The 26,573-nt window shown below is 43.5% G+C and overlaps 2 protein-coding genes across 3 annotated transcripts in view; one reads left to right on the forward strand and one right to left on the reverse strand.

Moving 5' to 3' along the window:
• Positions 1 to 9,473, forward strand: part of oit3 (oncoprotein induced transcript 3) — an 82,000-nt gene extending 72,527 nt beyond the window's left edge. Inside the window, exons 5-9 of the mRNA XM_041176281.1 lie at positions 4,220 to 4,342; positions 4,953 to 5,113; positions 5,874 to 6,289; positions 7,764 to 7,863; positions 9,023 to 9,473. Of these exons, the coding sequence (XP_041032215.1) occupies positions 4,220 to 4,342; positions 4,953 to 5,113; positions 5,874 to 6,289; positions 7,764 to 7,863; positions 9,023 to 9,190 (968 nt within the window). The 3' untranslated portion in view covers positions 9,191 to 9,473. The remainder of the gene's footprint in view (positions 1 to 4,219; positions 4,343 to 4,952; positions 5,114 to 5,873; positions 6,290 to 7,763; positions 7,864 to 9,022) is intronic.
• A 2,649-nt stretch (positions 9,474 to 12,122) lies between these two features.
• Positions 12,123 to 24,373, reverse strand: pla2g12b (phospholipase A2, group XIIB). 2 transcript variants are annotated; one of them, XM_041176547.1, is made up of 4 exons: positions 24,157 to 24,373; positions 22,372 to 22,448; positions 12,929 to 13,094; positions 12,123 to 12,241 (listed from the first exon to the last, which is right to left on the reverse strand). In XM_041176547.1, the coding sequence occupies exons 1-4, from the start codon at positions 24,371 to 24,373 to the stop codon at positions 12,123 to 12,125; spliced, it is 579 nt and encodes a 192-aa protein (XP_041032481.1). The 2 variants fall into 2 exon arrangements, with proteins under 2 accessions (XP_041032481.1, XP_041032480.1); XM_041176546.1 differs by having other exon boundaries at positions 22,360 to 22,448.
• Between the last annotated feature and the right edge of the window lie 2,200 nt (positions 24,374 to 26,573).

The raw sequence follows: 26,573 nt of genomic DNA on the forward strand, positions 1-26,573 counted from the left end.
TTGAAGTAAACCAAAGTAAAATGGAATTAACGCAAGGGAAGTAAATTGAAGCCATGGCAGGCCAGCTCGGTCATGTGGAATGTGTGTCGTGTAACATGTGGGAAGTTGTGGATGCCTAGGGTCCTAGATGACCACATATGCAGGAAGTGTCACCAGCTGCAGAATTGGGTTTCAGAGCTCGAGCGGTGGCTGGTGTCACTGTGGCACACCCGCGAGGTTGAGAGCTACATGGATAGTACGTTCAGGGAGGTGGTCACGCCACAGCTTAGGAACCTGGAGGCAGAAAGGGAATGGGTGGCCACCAGGCGGTCCAAGAAAATTAGGCAGGTAGCGCAGGAGTCCTCTGGTGTCCCACTCACTAATCAGTTTTCTGTTTTGGATGCCGGTGAGGGCAATGGTTCCTTGGAGGAGCACAGTCAGGTGCATGGGATGAGATCCTGGAAAGAGATTGAAAAGCAGGACCTCTAAAGCGAATAAACACGTGGCTGGAAAGCTAGTGTAGGATGCAGGGCATCAGATTTCTGAGGCATTGGGACTGGTTCTGGGGAAGGTGGGACCTGTACAAGCTGGGTGGTCTACATCTGAATAGGACTGGGACGAATATCCTTGCAGGGAAATTTGCGAGTGCTGTTGGGGGGATGTTTAAACTAGATTGGCAGGGGGCTTGGAACCTGAGGGCAAATTCAGAGCAGGGAATGGGAGATGGAGAATTAGTGAGTGACTCTGAAAGACAGAAGAAGCACAAGTTAAAAAGTGTACAGCACAGGAATTTGGCAACGTTAAAAGGTGTATATGTAAATGCAAGAAGCATAGTAAATAAAGCTGATGAGCTGACGGCACAGATAGATACATGGCAGCATGATATCATCGCTATAATGGAAACTTGACTTAAGGGGTTGAAAAAATGGCAGCTCAACATCCCTGGATATCGAGTTTTCAGGCAAGATAGGGAAGAGGATAAATAAGCTGGGGGTGTAGCATTATTGGTTAAAGAATCAATAACAGCTGTGAGGAGGGATGAGATACTAAATGAAGCATCAAATGAGGCCATATGGGTTGAGCTCAGAAATAAAAAAGGGGCAGCCACATTGCTAGGAGTGGACTATAGACCCCAAATAGTGGCAGAGAGTTAGAAGAGCAAATATGTAGACACATTTCTGAGTGCAAAAATAATAGGGCAGTAATCGTTGGGGACTTCAACTACCCTAATATCAATTGGGATAAGAGCAGTCTGAAGGGCATAGAGGGTGAAAAATTCTTGAACTGCATTCAAGAGAACTTTTTCAGCCAGCAGGTAACAAGCCCAACAAGAGGGGGCGCAATTCTAGATTTAGTCTTAGGAAATGGTGCTGGGCAAGTGGATGAAGAAGCAGTGGGGGACCAGTTTGGAGATAGTGACCATAATATAGTTAGATTTAGCATCATTATGGAAAAGGACAAAGATAGAACAGGAGTAAGAGTTCTAAATTGGGGGAAGACAATTTTTACGAAGCTCAGAGGTGAGCTGGTGAGAGTTGACTGGATCCAGCTATTAGATGGGAAAACTGTCAAATCAATGGGAGGCATTCAAAGGCGAGATTCTACAAGCACAGTGTAGGCATGTCCCCACAAAGAAAAAGGGTGGTGCTGCCAAATCTAGAGCCCCCGGTTATCCAGAAGCATACAAGCCAAGATAAAGCAGGAAAAGAAAGCTTATAAAAACAAAAAACTGCGCTTGGTGGAAATCTAAACAAAATCTAAAACAAAAACAGAATTACCTGGAAAAACTCAGCAGGTCTGGCAGCATCGGCGGAGAAGAAAAGAGTTGACGTTTCAAGTCCTCATGACCCTTCGACAGAACTGATTGAATGTTAAAAGAGGGGTCTGCTGCCAAAGAAAGCTTATGACAGTCACAAAAGATTCAATACTGTAGAAAGCCTAGAGGAGTGTCGAAAGTACAGGGGTGAAGTAAAAATGGAAATTAGGAACTCAAAGAGAGGATACAAAAAATATTGGCAGGTAAAATAAAAAAAAATCCTAAGATGTTTTACCAATACATTAAGAGCAAGAGAATAGCTAAGGAAAAGGTCGGGCCTATCAGAGATGTACATGGTAACTTGTGCGTTGATTTTGAAGACGTGGGCAGGGCTCTCAATGAGTACTTTGTCTTTGTCTTCACTATGGAGAGGGATGGTGCAGACATTCTAGTTAATGAGGAGGAGTGTGAAACATTAGATACAATAAGCATAGTGAGAGAGGAAGTACTGGAGGGACTGACATCTTTGAAGGTGGATAAATCACCAGGGCCAGATGGATTGTATCCCAGGCTGTTAAAGGAAGCCAGGGGGGAAATAATGGATGCTCTGAGGATTGTTCTCCAATCCTCACTAGATACAGGCAAGGTCCCCGAGAATTGGAGGTCTGTGAACGTTTGTATCTTAAAAGGGTGCAAGGGATAGGCCAGAAAATTATAGGCCGGTCAGTCTGACTTCAGTGGTGGGTAAATTACTAGAAACAATTCTGAGAAACAGAATAAACTGTCACTTAGAAAGACATGGATTGATCGGGGATGTATTGTTTTATTAGGGAAAGATCATGTCTTACTAACTTAATAGAATTTTTTAAGGAAGTAACAAGGAGGATTGATGAGGGTAGTGCAGTGGATGTTGTCTACATGGATCTCAGTAAGGCATTTGACAAGGTCTCACATGGCAGACTGGTCAGGAAAGTGAGATCTCATGGGATACAGGGGAAGGTGGCAGGTTGGATCCAAAATTGGCTCAGTGACAGGAAACAAAGGGTAATGGTCAATGGATGTTTTTTCGAATGGAACACGGTTTCCAGTGATGTTCCACAGGGCTCAGTGTTGGTGCCCTTGCTGTTTGTTGTATATATCAATGATTTATACTTAAATGTGGGAGGCATGATTGGGAAATTTACAGATGACGCAAAAATTAATCATGTAGTTGATGGTGAAGAGGATAGCTTCAACTCCAGAATGATATCAGTGGTTTGGCTGAGTGGGCAGAGAAATAGAATCCAATCTTGAAAAGTATGATGTAATGCATTTGGGGCAGGCAAACAAAGCAAGGGAATACTGAATAATGGGAAGTTATTGAGAGGGGTTGAGGCAGTGAGAGACCTTGGAGTGCAAGTCCACAGGTCCCTGAAGGTGGCAGGACAGGTGGATAAGATGGTAAAGAAAGCATATGGAATGCTTTCCTTTATTGGGCAAGGTATTGAATACAAAAGCAGGGATGTCGTGATGGAACTGTATAAAATGCTGGTTAGGCCACAGCTGGAATTTTGTGTACAGTTTTGGTCACCACATTACAGGAAGGACATAATTGTTCTGGAAAGGGTACAGAGGAGATTTATAAGAATGTTGCCAGGGCTTGAAAATTGCAGCTATGAGGAAAGATTCAATAGGCTAGGGTTGTTTTCCTTAGAACAGAGGAGGCTTAGGGGTTATCTAATTAAGGTATACAAAATTATGAGGAGCTTAGATAGGGTAGACAAGAAAAACTTGGTTAAGGTCAATTACCAGGGGGCATAGATTTAAGGTGATTGGTAGAAGGACTAGAGGGGACAAAAGAAAAAGCTTTTTCACCCAGAGGGTGGTGGGTGTCTGGAATTCATTGTCTAAGTTGGTGGTTGAGGCTGAAACACTTAACTCATTTAAAAGGTGCCTGGATCTGCACATGAAGTGCTGTAACCTGCAAGGCTATGGACCTGGTGCTAGAAAGGGGATTAAAATAAGTAGCTAGTTTCTTATTTTTCTTTTCGGCTGGCGTGGGCCCGATGGGCTGAATGGCCTCTTTCTGCACTGTAACTTTTCTGTGGTTCTATGATTCTAAACCAACCCTAGCTTTGTTAATCTATCCTGGCCACTGAAGTCTCTCATTCCTGAAACCTTAAATCAGTCAGATGGATGTAACTGCACTCTTCATAATGGTATTGTCCAGTGTTTTTTTTAAAATTCTCACTCCCAGAGGGGAGTGTGCTCTTTATTGAGGAGGTATTTCAGTGAAGCACAAGCAATTTGTTGAGATTTACTTCAGAATGAAGGATATCGGTGAGGTTATGGTGAAGAATCCTTGATGAAATATGTGCAGTGGTACCAGGAGCTTCACACACAAGGAAGACCATCATGAGAAGCAGCGGTTCATTATTTTCAATGAGTGATGCTATTTTATATGGTTCTCCACTACTCGATGAAGTGTAATGTTTGATTCTGCAGATAATGAAGGTTGTAACAACAATAAGGGAGGCTGCAGCCACAGCTGTGTGTTAACTGACGGAGGGTATCAGTGCGAGTGCCCTCGTGGATTAATGCTATCAGAGGACAATCACACCTGTCAAGGTAATTCCAGCCACACTGGTCTCACTTTTACATCAGAGGGCATGTATAGTATGTTGTAAACTAGCTACACACGGAATGGGATTTTAGTGAGCACAGCAGTGAAAGGTTGTGCTTATTTGCTTTGCCTCAGTCCTTCTTCCACACCTTAACCCAGGGGTTCCCAAACTGTGAGTTGCAACCTCCAAATGGGGTCGCGGGATGAGATTTTGCAGTTACGAGCTCCAAGGCAATGATGGCGACCGTGAAGCTCAGACTGAGTCTTGACAGCTGTGAGGTCCCTTTAAAGGTCTGTTTATTTGTCTGTTGGTGGGCATGGCTTAATCATCAACTCCCCTTGTCACTCCAACAACCCGGCTGCCCCCGGCTGGTCAGCCGCTCATCTCCCCACCCCCAATCACCAGCTTTCTGTTCCCATTCAACAATTTGCCCCACACCCACTCAATTCTCTAACCCTCCCACCACCTGCCCCCCAACAAATGATCAAACTGGGGTCACATGAAGTTTGAGGCATTAAAATGGGGTCACATTGGGAAAAAGTTTGGGACGTGCTGCCTTAACCCAATGCCATGATCTTACCTCTTGTTTCTCTCTTGTCTCTTTCGGTTGCCAGTGCCTGTGCAGTGCAAGTCAGAGTCAATTGAAGTGGCTGTACCTAAGGATTTGGTAGGCGGCTTGGAATTGTATCTACTGAATGCATCATGTAAAGCACTTTCCAATGGGACTCACGCCAACATCAACTTTAATCTCAAAAGTTGCGGCACAATCATTGAGGTAACAACGGGAAGAATGTGGCGCAGTGGTAATGGCACTAGACTAATAATCCAGAGGCCCAGGATAATTCTCTGGGGATATGGGTTCAAATCCCACTAAGGCAGCTGGTGGAATTTGAATTCAATTAATAAACCTGAAATATAAAACTAGCCTCAGTAATGGTGACCACGAAACTATCATCCATTGTTGTAAAAACCCATCTGGTTCACTAATGCCCTTTAGGGAAGGAAATCTACCATCCTTATCTGGTCTGGCCTACAGCAAAGTGATTGTCTCTTAACTGCCCTCCAAACTAAGTGGCTTGTTCAAGGGCAATTAGGGGCGGCCTTGTCAGCGATGCCCATATCCCATGTAGGAAAAAAGTGCAAACTAAATCCCTTTCACAGAAATGATCAGGTAGACCCTGTACTGGGTTTATATATATAATGTATATTATATATAAACCCACTACAGGGTTTATATAAATATTTTCTTTTCATCCCTTTCCTTACAGCTCTATATTGGTATTGGTTAACCCATACCTAACCAGCACTACCTGTGCTCCAGATCCCAGGCTAACTGTGAGCAATGCCATGGGAGATCCACTAATTCCATACCTAAGTAGCACAATCTGTGCTTCAGATCCCAGGCTACCCATGAACAATGTCACCGATGATCAGCTTTGAATTTTCTTTAGGGAAAATGTTTGGGCTATAAATGGTCGCAGAGGGAGGAAAGTATTAGTTGTTTTAAGGTTTGTGTTTTTAACCCTTTCCTCTAGGTTGTGGCTGATAAGATAATTGCAAGAAACACACTGACCGGTATTCCTAAACAGACTCCAGGCAGTAATGGGGATGTAATCATCCGGACCAGTAAACTAGTGATTCCCATCACCTGTGAGTTCCCCCGCCAGTACACTGTGTCTGAGGGATATGTACCCAACCCTGCAAATTCTCCACTGCAAATCATGGGCAAAAACCATGGGCTCTTCCCCTTTGCTCTGGAGATCTTTAAATCCAAGGATTTTGATGAGATTTACAAAGAGACACCTCCAGTTCTCAAACTCCGAGACTCGCTGTACTTTGGGATCGAACCTCTCATGCATGTGGATGGGCTTGAAGCATTAGTTGAGAGCTGCTTTGCCACCCCCACAGCTAGTAGTGATGATATCATGAGGTACTACCTCATCAAGGATGGGTAAGTACCAGACGGAGCCAAAACCTTTTACAAGGGTCCTGATTTTCACACGACTACCAGTCAATTACTAGAAATGGATGAATGTTCTTAACAATGTTTCTAAAGCACCACAGTCTCTACGGATTTTAACAATTATCAGGTTATCTATCTACGAAAGGCTCTGAAGAAAGGGCATGGGAATGGGATTAAATGGATAGCTATTTCACAGAGATGGCACAGGCACAATGGGCCAAATGGCCTCCTCTTTGCTACAAAATTCTATGATTCATTCCTCCTAAGTTGAATGGGCTCTTATAATTGGGAATAATGTTGTGGATGTTCATACTGAAGGAAAATGAAAATCTCCCTGATAATGAAGTGAAAAACGACTTGCATTTTTCTTCTATGTAATAAGCGTCCTGAAAGGCTTCCAAACAGACAAAAAGGGGCGTTTAGAAATAAGAAGAGTTGAGCAAAATGCCAAAAGCTTGAAGAAAGTAGCTTTGAGGAGTTCTTAAAGAGAGGAAACGAAGGAGCAGGGAGAGGGGTTTCAGAGAGTGAAGCAAAGATGGAGCCACTCATAGTCAGGCTGGGGTTGGAGGATAGATGGGTGGGGTCACAGGGGCCACAGTTGGAAGTTGGAATCCCATGAGCTGGAGGAGCCTGCAAGGGTGAGGGGGAGTATGGACAGATTTGTAAAGTTGACAAGGATTTCAATTCAATATACTGGGGAACTGGGGGCAATGAAGGTTGGAGAAAACGGTGAGCAGGCCTACGTGTGGGACAGGTGGAAGCAGTGGAGATCTGAATAAGTTAAGTGTTTGTGTAAGGTGGAGCTTAGGAAGTTAGCCACGTAAGCGTTGGAGTTAGACATGAGAAAACGAGAAGATAAGAACTTCCCCCTTGGAGATTAAGCAGATGGAGTAGAGTCCATGTTAGGGATACAGATGATTTTACATGGGACACAGAGGAGCTTGATAGATTAAATGATAGTTTTCCTGTACCCTTAAGAGACAGGTACGTAAATTCTATTAGATCAGTGGGGATCCGTTGAAGCTATGGGCTTCCTCATCAAGGTAAAACTTGGCATTTTGATCATTCTAAATCAGCCAATGCGTGTTCTGATTCACTGTATAACTTTGCCCTGATTAATTCAGCTACTTGGCTATCGAAAGAATGTTCTTCCATTGCCGAACAACAAATATCCCATATTCTCCAATACAAGCTCTAACAGTATAAAATCTGCCAAGTCATGGGAGGCCAACTCTACAAACTCATCCACCAAGCTCCAGACTAACTCTACATGCCAAACCCTGAGGGCAGATTCTATACACCCACCTGTTTGGCCAAATAACCCAGACAACCAACCATGAGTAAGATGAACTAGATTTAAGTCCATGAGGCTTGTTAGCCTGAGTATAGCAATTGAAGACAGTTGGATAGTTTTTTTTTATATACTAGAGTCTAAACAAAACCCTTGTTCCTGGTTTCATAGCTGTATCAATGATGATACCGTCAAACAAGAGACATCCACAGACCATCTAGCAAAACATTTCTACGTTCCTGTCTTCAAGTTTGTGGGAAAAGACAATAAGGTAATAGTTTTGCTCACAAGAAATGTGAAGGTTTAAGATGCACCCTGAGTTTTAACTGATGGAGGATAATACATATCCTGAACAACCAGAGGAGTGTGGAGCCTGTGACATCCTGTCACACTCACTCAGTCACAGGAGGAGAGTGTGGAATCTGTTACACTCTTGTCCCATTATTTCTGGTTAAAGAAGGTACGGATTTTGTCTGTGAGTGAGATCAGGATAGGGATTGCTGATTTCAGTGAGGATCATGATGTGGATTGTGATTTTGACAGTGACATGGTTCAGATCGAGTTTGAGGCCTGCAAGGCATTGCTAATTCTGAGCCAGGTTGTGTTTAGGGCTTTGCACACCTCCCACTCAGTCTCACATCATGGGAGACCAGATTGGACACTCAAGCAGGGAAGACAATGTGGCCAACTTAGATCGATCCCAATTATTGATTATTAAAATTAATAACGAGAAAATTGGTGCGGCCCCTTGAGTGAATTGTGTACAATTGTGTACAAGGAATGATCTCAAGGCTTTAGAAAGGGAGCAGAGGAGATTTACTAGAATGGCAGCAGGGATGAGGGACGTCAGTGACTGGAGAAGATGGGATTGTTCTCCTTAGAGCAGAGAAGGTAGAGAGAAAATTTGACAGAGGTGTTCAAATTCTTGAAGGGTTTTGGTAGAGCAAACAAAGAGAAGCTGTTTCCAGTTTCAGAAGGGTAGAAAGCCAGAGGACACAGATTTAAGGAGGATGGTAAAAGAACCTGAGGTGACATGGGGAAGAGAAAATTTACACACCGAGTTTTTTTGATATGGAATGTACTGTCTGAAAGGATGATGGATGCAGATTCAATAGGGGCCTAAAAAGAGAGAATTGGATACATACGTGAAAGGAATAATTGTAGTTCTTTGAGTTAGAGCAGGGAAGTGGGACAAATTGCATAGCTCTAACAAGAACACGATGGGCCAAATGGCCTCCTTCTGTGCTGTATCATTTTATGATTGTATGGATTCAGGCACCCAGCCCTGTGCATCTAACTCACTGATCAGTCCTCCCACTGACTGAGGCTCCGCCGGAGGGAGAGCCCTAACTCATGAAATCTGCTCCCACAAATGGGTCTAGAACTGAGGTTGTGGCTATGCACTGACGCTTGATCTGCTCACTCTGTAGAAAGTGTTCCTGCACTGCCGAGTTCTGGTGTGTGGGGCCTTGGATACTGCTTCGCGGTGCTCACAGGGCTGCCGCAGACGGATGCGCAGATCCATCGAGAGGGAGGATTCAGGTCACCTGAGGGATCATCTCCTCAGTGGAGGTCCAATAGTGATCGACACCGAATAATGGAACTTGGAGCATCCGGAACATTCTGTTTACTCCTTTGAAGAGCTTTTAATTTGTGCATTATACATAAACAGCAAAAATGAATCATTGCTTTTTTGTAGTGAAACATATCCACTTTGTTGTCTGGTATTAATGAAAAATAACTTTCTTGTAATACGTTCAGGACACTAAATGAATAAATATCACACTGCAGCATAATGTTTAACAGTAAATTTTGAATACAATGCCTCAGTGATAGTCAAGTGTAATTGCATAACTTTAATAAAGTCACCCCAGTATGTTACTTCAAGCTGTATTTGGAATCAAATTCATTGATAACAAAACATCTTTCCTCTCCTTACTCCCAAAGCTCAGACTTCTTGCTCTCTCCACCTGATTCCCACTATACTGATAATCACCCAAATTCCCTTTCTGGCCCTTGTGTTGTGAGGTTCCGGTCTTGCCTATAAGTCATAGCCAGAGATTCACTTGTATTGGCTTCTCCTCCCATTCCTGCTCCATTACCTTGGGAGCCCCTCATGGATTTATCCTTGGTCCCCTCCCGTTTTTGACCTACATGCTGCTTTCTAGTGATATCATCCAAAGACATGACATCAAGTTTTACATGTATGCTAATGGCACCCAGCTCTACCTCATCACCACCTCCCTCAACACTCTCCTCTGCTGATTTTCCAACGTTCAATCTTGAAGGAGATGAAATGTCTTCCAATTGAACATTGAGAAGACCAGAGCTACTGCCTTTAGTCACTGCCGCAAACTCTATCTCCAAACTATCAATTTCACCTCCCTGCCTGCTTACAGCCTCAGATTGAATCAGACTATTTGTAACCTTAGTGTCCTATTTAGTCCTAAGCGGAGCTTCCAACCCCATATTCTCTCCATCACCAAGACTGCCTACTTTCACCTCCATAACAATCATATGTTTTCCCTTTTAGGGTACAAATTACCATAAGCTCTGACCTTGTTTAAATGTTTAACCAAGATCAGCACCCTCTCTGCACCATTTAACATGTGCATTGATTATCATTGCAACCTTTTTATTTCTGCCAATAATTACTAAAATTTGATGGTCAGAATGTGCCCTAGATATTTTCTGAAGTTTAGATAATGTTTCCATTCACATGGTAACAGTAGGAAATCTTTGTGGCCTTGATCTCATAATGTATCCATAACACATAGGTTATACAGCAACTTCATGTTCTCATTGCTCACACACACACTCAGGCTAACATGCTCACACATACAGGTGCACTCATTCCCAACATCACCGCTGGGTGGGGATATACCAAGACAGAAGAAATGTCCCAACACAGAATAGTTTCAGTGTTATATAGGCGCATTGTTCCCATTTCAATAGTATTCCTGTCACTATTGTATTGAGCCACATTTGCAAAGATTTAGTTAAATGCCAAAATATTTGGTTTGGCATAATTTTGTTCATCCTTAAAGGGTTGCCTCCACCTACCCCCTCACTCATCATTACAATATTGCAGCTTTGTGTTCCAAGCCCAAATAAATGGCATGGATTTGATGGGCTGACTGACCTCCTTCTGTATCTTAATAATTTTATAATGACTCTATGAAACCATGCAGGTGAAGACGGTCTGGAAATGGAAGCCAAATCATGGTGACCAACCAACCTGCACTGTTTTACACTCAACAGGGAAGATGATTTGTAACACACACACACAAAAACACATGCACACGCGCACACATGCATGCGCACACACGTATGCACACATACACAAATACACATATAGGCACACAGACACACACATGCACACAGATACACACATACAGGTACACACACATATAGGCACATAGACACACACACATACAGGCACATAGACATGCACACACAGATATACACGCACATACAGGCACACGCACACATACACAAACATAGGCACATAGACACACACACACAGACACACACGTTCTGTGACACTCAGTAAAACAAGTTTGTTCCTGTGGCTTCATGTTACAAATGGCATGTGATGTATCCTGTACAGTAAACTGGGCTCCACAGATCCTGGAGGGGTCCACCAGGTCGTCAGGTTTTTTTAGGCAGGCACATTTAGCATATCGAGAATTCTACCTTCTTTGTTTGTTCATATCTGTTGACTTTTCAAGCTGCTTATTTCGGCTGCTTGTGTCAGCTGACAGCAGCCACTGTGGGATTAATCAATTTACAATCCTCCAATCTATCATCTCCGTCACGCAGATATTGTTCCGGTGCAGCAGCTTGGTTATGTTAAAGAAGTTGGGCAAATATAATCGGATGTTGTTAGAGTGCCTTGTGGCAAAGGATGGGGCGATGACATGTGGAAGCCACTCACTGTGCCATGAGGTGAGTGAATGTGGAGTTGTCCCCATGTTCCTCATATACCATTCCCAGCCATGGCACGGGCACAAATTAGACTGACTTCCAGGATAACCTTGGATATTGCCTGAAGATATTGATTAATGTCAGAGGGCACAAATCAGAGAACAGTCTACACCCACACTCTTGGAACAGTGCATGGCACAAATAAGGGGAAGAGGAGAGAATAATGTTAGAAGTGGAGGCACAATGTGCATGTGAAAAATCAAATAGCCTTCCCTGACAATACTGGTCGCTAAAAACTGTTCCAAAACATGTGGCAGTAGGTAGTAATTGATGCTTATGAATTGACATGGAATTATTGTAAATTATAAACCTGCCACATATATGATGGGCCAAATGGCCTTCTTCTGTGTTATATCATTCTACGAAAAAAACATGAAATAAATAATTTACATTGTCAGTAGGTAGCTCCAGTGTTGTATGTACAGGTGACAGTGAGGACAGTTACAACATATGTACATGGAAAGTCATGTAAAAAATATGTGTAGTCACAGAAAGGGAGAGTCACATTGTATGTACAGGCACAAACATACGGCATCTTTATCTTCAAAGCTCGTCTCTTTCCTCCTCATTGCACAAGCAGGCTGCCCTCTGACTGTTCATGAAAGGCTTGCAACCCAGGGTCCAGACTGCGTTGAACATGGTATCTGCCACCGATTCACAGGCTAAAAGAAAGAACTTCCATTTAATTGGTGCCTCTCATGACCTCATGATGTCCTGAAGCATTTTACAGCCAATGAAGTACTTTTGCAGTGTTGTCACTTTGTAATGTAGAGGACAGGACAACCAACTGGTGCACAGCAATGTGCTGATGACCAGATAGTCTATTTACTTAATGGTGTTGGTTGGAGGAAAAATATTGGCCAGGACAATGGGGAGGACTCCCCAGCTCTTCTTTAAATAGTGCCGTGAGCTCTTTACACCCACCCAAGAGGGCAGACAGGGCCTCGGTTTACCATCTCATCCATCAAAGATGGCACTTCCAACAATGCAACACACCCTCAGCACTGCACTGGAGTGTCGACCTGGATTAGGTGCTCATTCTCTGGAGTGGGTCTTGAACCCATGACCTTCTGATTCAGATGAGCATGCCACCCACTGAGCCATGACTAGAGACAGAGATGCAAGAAACTGCTGGAATTCTGAATTATAAACAAACAGAAAAGTTCTTGTGAAAAGTCTACGCCCAAACATTGTTGATTGTTTACTGTTCGTATTCCAAATACTGTCTGTTTTCTACACCACTGGTCTTTAACACCACACCCAATACTCCCATAAGCATCTTTGTGTCACTATCGTAAATCTCTGCAGTGGCTGAATCTAGTTGACATGTTTCCAATGAAAATACTGACCTTCAACCTTTGACACAAAGCCCAAACTTTTCTTGAGGTCGGAGCAGATTCCGTAGAGGCACCAACGGAACTTGGCGTCACACCGGTACTTGTTGGCTCCACAGGTGTCGTAGCAAAGATCGAGCTGGTTACAACACTTGGTCATGGCTGGTATTCCCAAATCGAGCTGGATAAACGGAAGGAAAATAATAGTAGGGTCAGCTTGAAGAGTCTGAAGCAAAAATTCTGCTTGGACTTCCCACAGCCAGGAACTCAACATCTTGTGAGAGCGGTTGAATCTTAGCAACAATATGTTCTGGAGCCACATCACTGTCAGCTGTTCTCACTAGAGCATGGGTCAGTCACAGAGTTAAGGATCTCAACAAGTGATGCAACTGTATGTATCCATCGAACTCCTCATGTCTTAGCCAGTCAATCTGACCACAAGCGTACAAAACCGACAGGTCCATCAAGCCTTCCCCACACATAATGGTCAAACCGTCATAACTAAACGCTAAGAGATACTTCAAAACCTCACCGTCTACCTCCAACACCTGCAGCCATGTAATCTCCTGGGAGTCTAGTGGAGATATTTATCACAATCCATAGTTGACCAGGTCTTATTCTCTATTTATGGATGTAGGCCACACCCATCTATTTTTGATGAAGTCTGATGAAAGGTCATTGACTGAAAGGTTAACTCTGTTTCTGTCTCCAGAGATGCTGCCGGACTTGCTGCGAATTTCCAGTATTTTCTGTTTCTAATGACACATTTACTTTGTACACTTCCTCAGTGACAAAATTAAAATGAAAATATTCCCTTGAGGGTGGCTGGTTCTGTGGACACAGGGACACGTGTCCAACACTCAAAATAATGCCTCTGCCTCCATTGTATCATTAGGAGTTTGTGAACTCTGTCTCCCAGTGCTCTAGAGCAGATGCAACATTGAGAAATCCTCTACATCAGTGCAACGGTAACTAGATACATGCAGGGCACCACTGCAGCCAAAGGTGTGGGAACCATAGTTGTTGTTACAATTACATCTATCCCATAATTCACAGCTTCATGCTGACGTGCCACCGGGCACACCTCCTCCATTGGTGATGGGCTGTGACTGTCTCTGGGTCGGCTGGGAAGGCCAATGGGGAAGGTGGCTCATTGTTCCAGTGGCGAGTGTTATAGCCCTTGGCGGGAGCCTTTGCCATTTCCTGGGGTCAGGGGAAGCGACCACTGTCATGCCTTCCCCCTCATGAGTGGTGGTGGGGGGGAATGGGGGTGGGGGCGTGGTGGGGGTTGCGGGGTGGAAACAGGCACCCTGTGCTCCCGGTGTGACTGTCGACCGGGGTGGACTGGCCTCTGTACGCTCCACGACGCCGAGTCAGAAGCGCCACAAGTTATTATTTTTTTTCTTTTTATTCTCGTTAGGCGAGGGAATCAAAGGTTATCGGGGGTTGATGGGAATGTAGAACTCAAAACACAAACAGATCAGCCATGATCTTATTGAATGGCGGAGCAGGCTTGAGGGGCTGAATGGCCTCCTCCTGCCCCTATTTCGTATGTTTGTAAATACTGATGGGCACAACTCTACTCAGCCTGCAAGAACTGAGTGAATTTGACCTCAGCACCTACTTCCTCTGATTGGGAAATCCAGAACTGGGGGGACAGACTCTCGAAACTAGAGCTTCACCATTCAGGTGTGAATCAGGAAGCAGTTTTTCACATATATAATAAAAGCAAAATACTGCAGATGCTGTGGGAGATGTGAAATAAGAACAGAAAATGCTGGAAACACTCAGCAGGTCTGGCTTACCTGTGGAGAGCGAAACAGGGTTAACATTTCAAGTCCAATATGACTCTACTTTGGATCTTGCCACTTCTTAAGGGTGATGAAAATCTGGAATTCTGCTCCACAAAATTACTGGATCAACTGAAACTTTCAAGACTGAGTCTAACAGGTTTTAATTAAGTTAGGACATTAAGGGATTATGGCTGGATGGATATTAATTGGAGTTGAGGTGCAGATCAGCTATGATCTAACTAAATGGCGGGGCAGGTTCAAGTGGCTGAATGGTCTCCCCCTGTTCCTGTGTAACTACCAAACCAACCAATATTTAACCTAGGAAACCAGAAATGGGCAGTGGTTATCACAATGACAACCTGGTTACCATCAGAAAACCTTGATAGTTATTCAATGACAGAACAGAACCTGATTATACTGTTGAAATTTCATCAACATTATCTACCCAGAAATGTATATTGTGAACCAAAATACACAATAGCAACATAAATGGGTGTATATAACACATCCATTGATATATATATGGAGCTGGTGTATACAGCATCGAGCCTGCTGTATATAATGACCACATTTCCATGGCTGCATGTACCGATCCCTGCCTGGGACTGGTGGACACGGTGAGAAGAGACAATCCACATATATATAGAGCCTTCCACATCCCAAAATACTTTGCAGCCACTGAAGTACTTTTGCAGTGCGGTCACTGTTGTAATGTAGGAAACACGGCAGCCAATTTACACACAGAAAGCTCCTACAAACAGCACTAAATGACCAGATAATCTGTTTTAGTGAATTATTGGTTGAAGGTTAAATATAAGCCCAGCTACATGGGATAAGTTCCCTGCTCCCCTTTGAATAGTGCCAAAGCAATCTTTTGTATTCACCTGAGTTGGGAGATGGAGACTTGGGGTAGAGTTGTCTCAGAATTGCACTAAGTGAGGTAGCGGGTGTGAAAGACAACATTTTACCTGCTGGCTGCAATGGCGGGTTTTTGTACTGTACTGTCTGCTTCCTGCCGCATTAATTATGCAGCCACAGGAAACACGCCATCTCACTGGCGGGCAGACTCTGAATCGCCCGCCACACCGTTACCTCACTGCTTCCTCACTCTGGGTGCCATATCTAACCTGCAGCCACCCACTCAGTTCTCGATGCTTGCAGCCCAGGGCTGCTCCAGTGAAGACATGGCCCTGAAAGCCAAGAAGATTTCAGTGACCCATCACTGGGATGCCTTTTGGAAACCCATCGTGATGTCCTCCACCCTCGTTCAGGCCGCAGGGCGTCCAGCAGTCTCTCCACTCCAGCTTGGTAGGCAATGGCAGTGGTGGTTAGTGCCAACGCTGCAAGAAGAGGTTGGCCATCCAGTGCAGAAACCGGATGAATGATCACATCTGTGCCGCCAGGGTAAGACAACCAGCTCATCACTCCAAACTCACACACTCACAAGCCCATCACACACTCACTGACATCTTACTGCCAGCTCAAGGGACATCGCTACTCACTCCCTCACACACGCACCCTCACATGTCCATCTGGCCTCATCTCCTCTGGAGACTGCTTCCTCAGCCCTCACAGATCAATATAGAAACACAGAAACTAGGAGCAGGAATAGGCCATTCGGCCCTTCGAGCCTGCTCCGCCATTCATTATGATCATGGCTGATCATTCAACTCAATAGCCTGCTCCTGCTTTCTCCCCATATCCTTTGATCCCTTTCACCCCAAGAGCTATATCTAACTCCTTCTCGAAAACATACAATGTTTTGCCCTCAACTACTTTCTGTGGTAGCGAATTCCATAGGCTCACCACTCTCTGGGTGAAGAAATTTCTCCTCATCTCAGTCCTAAATGGTCTACCCCATATCCTCAGACTGTGACCCCTGGTTCTGGACTCCCCCACCATCGGGAACATCCTTCCTGCATCTACCCTGTCTAGTCCTGTTAGAATTTTATAGGGTTCTATGAGATCCCCCCTCATTCTTCTGAACTCCAGCGAATATAATCCTAATCGACTCAATCTCCTCATATGTCAGTCCCGCCATCCCAGGAATCAGTCAGGTAAACCTTCGCTGTACTCCCTCTATAGCAAGAACATCCTTCCTCAGATAAGGAGACCAAAACTGCACACAATATTCCAGGTGTGGTCTCACCAAGACCCTGTACAATTGCAGCAAGACATCCCTGTTCCTGTACTCGAATCCTCTGGGTATGAAGGCCAACATACCATTTGCCTTCTTTACCGCCTGCTGCACCTGCATGCTTACCTTCAGCGACTGGTGTACAAGGACACCCAGGTCTCATTGCACATTCCCCTCTCTCAATTTATAGCCATTCAGATAATAATCTGCCTTCCTGTTTTTGCTACCAAAGTGGATAACCTCACATTTATCCACATTACACTGCATCTGCCATGCATTTGCCCACTCACTCAGCTTGTCTAAACCACACTGAAGCATCTCTGCATCCTCCTCACAACTCAGCCTCCCACCCAGCTTTGTGTCATCTGTAAATCTGGAGATATTATTTTTAGTTCCCTCATCTAAATCATTAATATGTATTGTGAATAGCTGGGGTCCCAGCACCGATCCCTGCGGTACCCCATTAGTCACTGCCTGCCATTCGGAAAAAGTTTATTCCTACTCTTTGTTTCCTGTCTGCCAACCGGTTTTCTATCCATCTCAATACACTAACCCCAATCCCATGCGCTTTAATTTTACACGCCAATCTCTTATGTGGGACTTTGTTGAAAGCCTTCTGAAAGTCCAAATAAACCACATCCACTGGCTCCCCCTCATCAACTCTACTAGTTACATCCTCGAAAAATTCTAGTGGATTTGTCAAGCATGACTTCCCTTTCGTAAATCCATGCTGACTCTGTCCGATTCTGCCACTGTTTTCCACGTACTCAACTATTAAATTTTTAATAATGGACTCTAGAATTTTCCCCACTAGCAACGTCAGGCTGATTGGTCTATAATTCCCTGTTTTCTCTCTGCCTCCCTTTTTAAATAGTGGGGTTACATTAGCTACGCTCCAATCTGTAGGAACTGTTCTAGAGTCTATAGAATCTCGGAAGATGACCACCAATGCATCCACTATTTCTAGGGCCACTTCCTTAAGTACTCTGGGATGTAGATTATCAGGCCCCGGGGATTTATCGGCCTTCAATCCCATCAATTTCCCCAATACCATTTCCCTACTAATACTGATTTCTTTCAGTTCCTCCCTCTCACTAAACCCTGTGTTCCCCAACATTTCTGGTATGTTATTAGTGTCCTCCTTTGTGAAGACAGAATCAAAGTATGTATTTAGATGGTCAGCCATTTCTTTGTTTCCCATTATAAATTCCCCTGTTTCTGACTGTAAGGGACCTACATTTGTCTTCACCAATCTTTTTCTCGTTACATACCTACAAAAACTTTTACAGTCAGTTTTTTATGCTCCCCACGAGCTTATTCTCGTACTCTATTTTCCCCTTCTTAATCAATCCCTTGGTCCTCCTTTGCTGAATTCTAAACTGCTCCCAATCCTCAGGTCAGTTGTTTTTTTCTGGCCAATTTGTGTATCTTTTTCTTGGATCTAATACTATCTCTAAGTTCCCTTGTAAGCCATGGTTTGGCCACCTTTCCTGTTTTACTTTTGCACCAGACAGGAATAAACAATTGTTGCAGTTCACCCATGTGCTCTTTCAACGTTTGCATTGCCTATCCACCATCATCCCTTTAAGTAACATTTCCCAATCCATCATAGCCAACTCGCGCCTCATACCATCGTAGTTTCCTTTATTAAGATTCAGTACCCTAGTCTCAGGATCAACTATGTCACTCTCCACCTTGATGAAGAATTCTATCATATTATGGACATGTGTCCCCACACACGCCCTATGATACCTCCTTCCCCAGTACAGCCCTCGCTCCGCAGCCTGTCCCTTGCCTGAGGCCACTTCTCCCCTTTCCCCAAGCAAACCCTGGCCCTGCAGCCATTGAAAAGACACCTTCGCCTTAAAGCTGGTCTGGTAGGTAGAGACCTGCTAAGAGTGATGTGGTGCTGTCTGTGAATCCTGGCGCTAGTGACTGTGAGTGCTGCCCGAAGCAAGGTAGGCAAACAAACCTCAAAGTCCCGAGCGACGTCAGCCTGCCAGGTGCATGTTGCTTATAGACAGTTGTGAAACATGTCGGTGCACAATCACACCAATATGCCCAGGTGATCTAGCATGGAGGGATGATTCTGACAAGCAGGGCTTATAATGAGATGCTAAAGTATTGAAATTAGGTTCCTGATGAGCGGAGGTGGGAAGCGAGGTCCACCATTGGCGGTTGGAGCAGAGGGTCGCAAACTGATTTTATGATGATATAAAACTGGATTTTTGCGAGCTTTTCTGCTATTTTCCCCGATATTTTCTGCTCCCACCCGCTATGACACCCACCGCAAAACAGGAGCAGATGATTCCGTCCTTAATATATCATCTCATTCGCTCCGAAGTACAGCACTCCCTCTGTACTGGCACAAGATTCAGGGTTATAATGCTGCCAGAGCGCACCTACTTAAAGGCTTTAATATCTAGTCCTGTAACCCACCATCTCATGTCCCCACATGATTCATTGGGACCATAATAAATAGTCACCAATGCTACCTGAGGCATTTAGACATCCGTTCTTAACTCAAAGAGCTCTTGGGTCAACTCAATCTGTCCAAATCCAAGTCTTCTTTCTTGACAACAACACAAAACATTGCTAATGAAGTGAAATCACTCATGAAAGATGCATTGATATAAACTTCTGGAGGTCAGCTGTGAATTTTAAAACTAACATGAGAACAGTCCCGGTTGGAGAGGGAGGGCAATGAAAATTCAAAGTGGTGAAATCTTTATTGAAATCATTTTAAGGTTGAAAATTCAGAGTGAGTACAAACATTTTTTAAATGTATTTTGTAATAAACAAATCTGGGGTTTAACAAGAAGCGTGAGCATGGGAAAAATAAGGCTTGACTTTAGCTCCTTCTAGATTCCTCAGTTCTCACCCAAAATTTACTGATCCTTAAGATGTGGCAGAACTGAATGATTGGATTGTTCTGTCTAATTCCTCAATAGCAATGCTGAGTGTTTTTTTTAACATAAAACACCAGATTGACAGTTATAGTGCACATTTGTATAAAAGGTGACATTAGGGGGTGTATCATTCACGTATTGAACATATATAACATGGGAGCTGCTTGTCACGCGGGTAGGAGGTATACATGGTGTGAGTGGCCAATATATTCTTGCTTCACTCAACTTAGATGCCAGAAAATGGAGCAACACCTTATTCCTGCTACCAAAAGAGCCTGTCCAACAGTCCCGAAGATTAGTAGCTCGGAAAATTAATTGGCTTTTCCATAACTTTGGCTCCAGCCTTACCCCACTTCCAATACCTCCTATTTTACCTCCAGCACCTCCTATTTAAAGGCTGCATGGTAAACTCTCCTTTACTGTTTGGCCACCTGTCATAAGCCCCGCTTGATTTTTCTATCCACTGATCTCAGTGGAACCCACTCCACTGATTGTAGGATTGGATTTTAATCCTCACTACCTATTGGAGCTACTTGTTTCCAGGAGTAACACGTGCAGGGGGATATCACTCGTTAATGGCAACAATCGGAACTGGAGGAAAATCCTCTCGCAAGCACATTGAGCTGCGTGACTTGTGGCGCAGCCCTGGGACCATGGTGAATAAATTCTCTCTGTTATTATGTGGGGCACAAGGGCAAGTTTGGCCACGAGTTCCTGGAGTTTGAGTTCAGGTCGGACAGTAAGAGTTGACTGGAACGTCTGGAGCTCGCAGTGTGGCTGTGAATCCGGAGCCGGTGGAGGTTAAGAGGTGACAGAGGGAAGGCCAGGCCCAGGGACCCAGGGCTCTCAGTGCTGCTGCTGAGTGTTACTGAGTCACTGTGCAGCAGCAACAACAGCAGTGACCCTCCTGTACAGCTCCCTGGCTGTTTAAAAAAAATACAGACCTTAAAACTCCCTGCACACAGCTTTCTCATAAACAGGGTAGTTCAGGGTCTTTGAAGCTCAAGGTTCCTGGGATCTAAAGCTGCATCAATATCTCCTAACACCCTGTCACGTTTGCCTACTGAACATTAATTCCTCGGCAGTGATGGCCTGAGGGTGTGAAACACAGTATCGTGTTTGTATTCCCTGCTGACATCTTTACATGGAATTTACAGCACAGAAACAGGCCATTTGGCCCACCTCATCTATGCTGGTGTTTATGTTCTACACAAGCCTCCTCCCACCCTTCTTGATCACACTATCAGGGTAACCTTCTGCTCCTTTCTTCCTCATGTGTTTAACAAGTTCCTTGAAAGTATTTATACTAGAATCATAGAATAGTTACAACACAGAAGGAGGCCATTCAGCACATTCTCTTTGCGTCAGGTCTCTGCAACAGCAACTCAGCTAGTCCTACTCCTCCACCTTTACCCTGCAGCCCAATAAAAAAAAATTCTCTTCAGATAATTATCCAGTTATCTTTTGAAAATCACAATTGAATCTGTCTCAGGTAGTGCGTTCCAGATCCAAACTACTTGTTGCATAAAGAAGATTTTTCTCATGTTGCCACTGATTCTTTTGTTAATCACCTTAGGATTCTCGATCTTATGTCGATGGGAACAGTTGCTGCCCGTTTATGCTATCCAGACCCTCATGATTTTGAACACATCTAACAAATCTCCTCTCAACCTTCTCCAAGGAGAACAACTCCAGCTTCGCCAATCTATCCACGTAAATGGAGCCTCTCTTCCTTGGAGCCATTCTTGTAAATCTTTTCTGCACCCTTTCTAAAACCTTCACATCCTTCCCGTTGAGGCTGAATCAGTGTTTTATGAAGGTTCAAAACTTATTTGCTTTTGCACTCTGAGCCCCTATTTATAGATTCAGCGTAATTCATTAACTGTTTTCTCAACCTGCCCTGCCACCTTCAGTGATTTATACACACATACACCCAGGTCCCTCCTCTCCTGCGTTTCTCTTAGAATTGGACCCTTCATTTTACATCCTCCTCTCCTCGTTCTTCTGACCAAAACGTATCACTTCGCACTTCTCTACATTAAATTTCATCTGCCGTGTGTCTGCCCATTCTACCAGCCTGTCTTTATCCTCTTGAAGTCCATCAAGATCCTCCTCACAGTTCACAAAACTTCCAAGTCTTGCATCATCTTCAAATTTTGAAATTGAAATTTGCAATCTAGGTTATCAATATAAATCAAGAAAAGCAGTGGTCCCTCTATATCCCATCCCCCAGTCAGAAGTAAGTAAAATTTTCTGTAATTCGTGTTTTCAATAGGCTTGAATTACATAATTAAACTGTTGCATAATGAAATTTTAGCAATACTAAGACTAATGATTCAAAATGCCACATGGTTTGAAATAAAATGTCTACTGGCACTCATATTATCACTTAAAAAGCATAATTTTACTGGAGACTCAAATGATTAATACATAGGAAAACAATGTAATTGTAGATTTAGAAATGATATGGCCAACACATTTTCTTGGAGTTTCTGCATCTCAAAATTTGGCACGACACTCCTGATTAGATTATGTGACAGAATAAATTTATGAGTAATCATTGCAAAGAGATGAGTATAAAATGGAAGTTGTGTTTTTAGTACATACAGTGTCTGGTACCTTGAGTCCAAGGAAAGAGGAGCTACAGCCATTTGGTTCAGGGGCTTTATAGTCAGGTCTTGGTAAAGGTGCCTTCCCTGGATGGAGAAAGAATGTAGTGAATGGTACAGTTTATACAACTAGGTAATCTTCGCACACTTATAGCTCAGTTCAAAATCCTCTCAGATCCATTTTACCTTCCTCCTCATTGAACAACAACTTGCATTTATATAGCATTTTAACATAGAAATATGATAAACAGAAAAACGCCCAAGGCACTTCATAGTTGTGTCGTCAAACAATTTATGACACCGAGCTACATAAGGAAATATTTGGACTAATGACCAAAAGCTTGGTCAAGGAGGTAGGTCTTTAAAGAGGATGGAGAGGTAGAGAGATTTAGGGTGGGAATTCCAGAGCATAAGGCCTAAGGCAATTTGAAGGCAGGACTACCAGTGTTGGAACAATTAAAATAAGGGATGCACAAGACATCAGAATTAGAGGAGTGCAGAGATCTCAGGAGGTGATTACTGAGGCAGAGGAGGCAATTGAGGGATTTGAAAACAAGAAAAAGAATTTTTGTTTCAAAATGTTGCCAGACTGGGAGTCAATGGTCAGCGAGCACGGGGATGATGGATGAATGGGACTTGATGGAAGTTAGGATTTGGGCAGATGAGCTTTGGATGAGCTCAAATTTATGAAGGTTGGGAAGTGGGAAGCTGTTCAGGAGACAAAAGGCATACTTTTTATCGACAGAATAGAAAAGAACTGAAGAAAGACTTCCATTTATGTAACATCTTTGTCACGTCAAAGTAATGCACACTAATACTGATGTAAAATGTTATGACTGTTGTCAAATGTGGCACTCGTGCACAAAACCTCACAACCTACGTTAGGATGGATGTCCATTAATCTGCTTTTAGTGGAGGAAGGAATTTTGGCCAGGATATCAGGAAAGCGCAATTTTCTTTAAGTAGTGTCATGGGATCTTCAACATTCACCTGAATCACCAGAGGAGACAGAGCCCTGATTTAACTTCTCATCTGAAGGACAGTGCTTCTAAAAATGAAGCTCTCGTGCAGCGCTACAGAGTCCACGCTGATATGTGCTTATGCATCAAACAGATATATACATCCAGTACTTATACAGTCACAGGCACTCTCACATACACAGTTGCAAACACAGATGTCTACATGTGCACATGTATTAAACTAAGTCAACATGTTACTCATGTATAGATAATTATTCTCACACACACATTTGCACAAACATAAGCACAAACTCAGTTCCTATGCTTTTCATTAAGAATATTTTGCACTTCTCAAGTGATTTCTCACTTTGCTTTCTATAATCACATTTTATTAGTATTTTGTAACATTTCCCAACTTTTGATTTATCTCATCTTTGGGTTCTTTAACCCTCAAACACAAATGAAAGCCTTTTCAGAGAGGTTAATGATTAATCAAAAAATCACAGAGAAATTCCAAACCAGAAAATGAAGGAAGAGATCAAACACAGAGAATTGCATTTTTGTTTGGTTTTTAATTTTTCTGTTGAATTATCATTCTCTAAAACACAGTAATTCCCAGAGCAGTACAGATCATTTTGTTTCTCTTTTTGATTGTTGACTTTCTGTGTCTCACTGCTGTTTTATTTGGGCAGGTTTCTCTTCCCTAGTTCTGCTTCTGGCTTCCCATTACTTTTCTAATGTTCCCTAAATCCTCTTTCATTTGCCTTCCTTGCACTTTCTCACCTGTAATGATGCCCGGGGCATATTGTTACCTGATTACTCTGCCTCACACTTACCATACCGGCACTTGTACTGGCAGACTCCATTCTTGCCACCAAGGAGCTCCAGGAATGAGTCAAAGTATCCGTTTATGGTCTCGAAGCTGTCTCGGATAGATCCAATGCCCCAGTCTGAGTTGGCGCTAGAGTCATCCTGGTTTGCAGTGGTGGCGTTATTGACATCCTCAGCCACAGTGAGGGCCAAGCACAGTACCATCACTGCTCCTCCTCTCATAGCTAACAAAGCTGGTTAAACAAAGAGGGGTGGAGAAGATTGAGACAAAGCACATGCAAAGCTCAGAACAAGACACGTATGTTCCACACTACAGCACAAACTCTTTCTAGTCACTCTCCAGGCTGGACTTTTAACCTTCACGTTTTTATCTGGGATGAGCTCACTGCTTTAATAGTCTAAAGGGCGCTCTGAGTGGAAGTTTAGTTGGAATTTGGTCCCAACTCAGACACCTTGGCTTCATTATCATGGCCTGTGTACTTTAAACACCAATAGGCAGGCCCGTATCTCATTTGTGTCCAAATTTCTAAATATTAATTACCTTACAAACAATATGTAGCAATATGGGGCAAAGTTACCTCAAAATTCCAAACTGCAAACATTCTTTGTATTCATTCAAGGGACATGGGCAAGTCCAGCATTTATTGCCCGCCCCTGCTTGCCCTTGAGAAGGTGATGGCAAGCTGCCTCCTTGAACCACTGCAGTCCATGTGGTGTGAGTACACCCACAGTGGCAGCTTGATGCAACTGTGGGTCAACCACATTACTGTGGGCCTGGAGTCACATATCGGTCAGGCCGGATAATGATGACAGATTTCATTCCCTGAAGGACATCAGTGAGCCAGATGGATTTTTACTCTAATCCACGAGTGTCATGATCATGAGACTAGTTTTTAATTCCAGGTTTATTAATTAATTTAGATTCCCCCAAAGATTCACCTGTTCAATCCTTAATGGACAAGATCACATCAAGGAGTATTTGAATTTCTGTTTTGACTACCCAGTTGTGCAACGCGCAGGGAAACATTACCAACCTGGTGTTTCCAAACCAAACACACTGAGAGATTTTCTGTTTGCATGCTGCTCTGGAGAAGTTAGGTACAGGTTGACAAGTAGGCCAAGTGTGGCTCCATGAAATAATGTGAAATTCAATGAGTGGAACTGACTCAATTATTGATCCACAGGCACTTTAGACAGGAAATGTTCGAGGTGTCTCATTATTCCTGGCTCAGGCATCTGTAGCATGGGATCTCAATTGATGCTGGGCAGGTGCCAATTTCTGGGTATCCTAATGAACACATATAAACTAGTGTAATTGAAGCACTTCTCTGGAGGGAAGGTTTATATAGAATAGGGAAACCAATAGAACAAGTAAGCAATTATAATATTGAATTGCTGCAGCAGTGTGAACATTATCGTGGCAGTGTCTGTATTTATAAATTAAGTTTTTAAGCGATGTTAGATGCCCAACAGTAGCATTGTTAGATGCCACTTCTGTGTGGCAATACCTCAAGTGATTGCATTGCTCTGGATGGTTGATTTTAATATTACACTCAGTCGCTCAGGCTGTGACTAAGAGGATGTATGTGACTGACTGGGCAAGCAAAGTGCAAAGGTGTGGTGAAGTGCTAAGGCCATAGTTTGAAAGAAAAAACAATCAGTACCCGTTAATTAGGAAGCCTTGAATGAATAGATTTCAGGCTTTGGATAAGGAACACCTATTGACACAATGCCAGCAATCTTGAACTCCTTGACTTGGAACCCAATTCACTTCTCTCCGCCCATGCAGCCCAACTGATGTGGCCAGGGTTGGACCTTGCTTTCCTACCTCCCTCGTCTGCCATTAACATGGTAAACAGATTCTAACCAAGTGATGTAACGATCACTGCTACAGGTTTTCATGTCTGGAATCTATATTGGTATCTTTCCAGCTTTGCCTTAGTGCTCCTTTTTGACTGGATATAAGAAGCTGTAAGAGAACAACTCAGTGTAACCCATTTGCTTAGCATTTCAACATAAGGTGAAATCAGAACTTGTGTGCAATGAGGATTGCTTCCTATCATTTTGCAACAAAGTCTACTGGGAAACTTTCACCTTAAAAAAATAGTTCCCAGGATGTGGGTGTCGCAGCTAAGTCCTGTGCAATTGCTCATCTCAGAGTGGCCCCTAGAGAAGATGGTTGTGATCTGCACTCTTTTTGAACTGCTGCAATCCACCTGGTGAAGGTGTGCTCCCACAGTGCTGTTATAGAGAGAGTTCCAAGGTTTTGACTCTGTGACGATGAAGGAACAATGATATGTCAGCTTGGTCAGTGCATGACTTAGAGGTGGTGGTGCTCCCATGGACCTACTGCTCTTTTCTGTCTAGATGGTGGAGATTGAGAATTTGGAAGGTTTTGCCCAAGAAGACTTGTGATGTTTGA

Source organism: Carcharodon carcharias, chromosome 28 (genome assembly GCF_017639515.1).
Source record: "Carcharodon carcharias isolate sCarCar2 chromosome 28, sCarCar2.pri, whole genome shotgun sequence".
Classification (NCBI taxonomy): Eukaryota; Metazoa; Chordata; class Chondrichthyes; order Lamniformes; family Lamnidae; genus Carcharodon; species Carcharodon carcharias.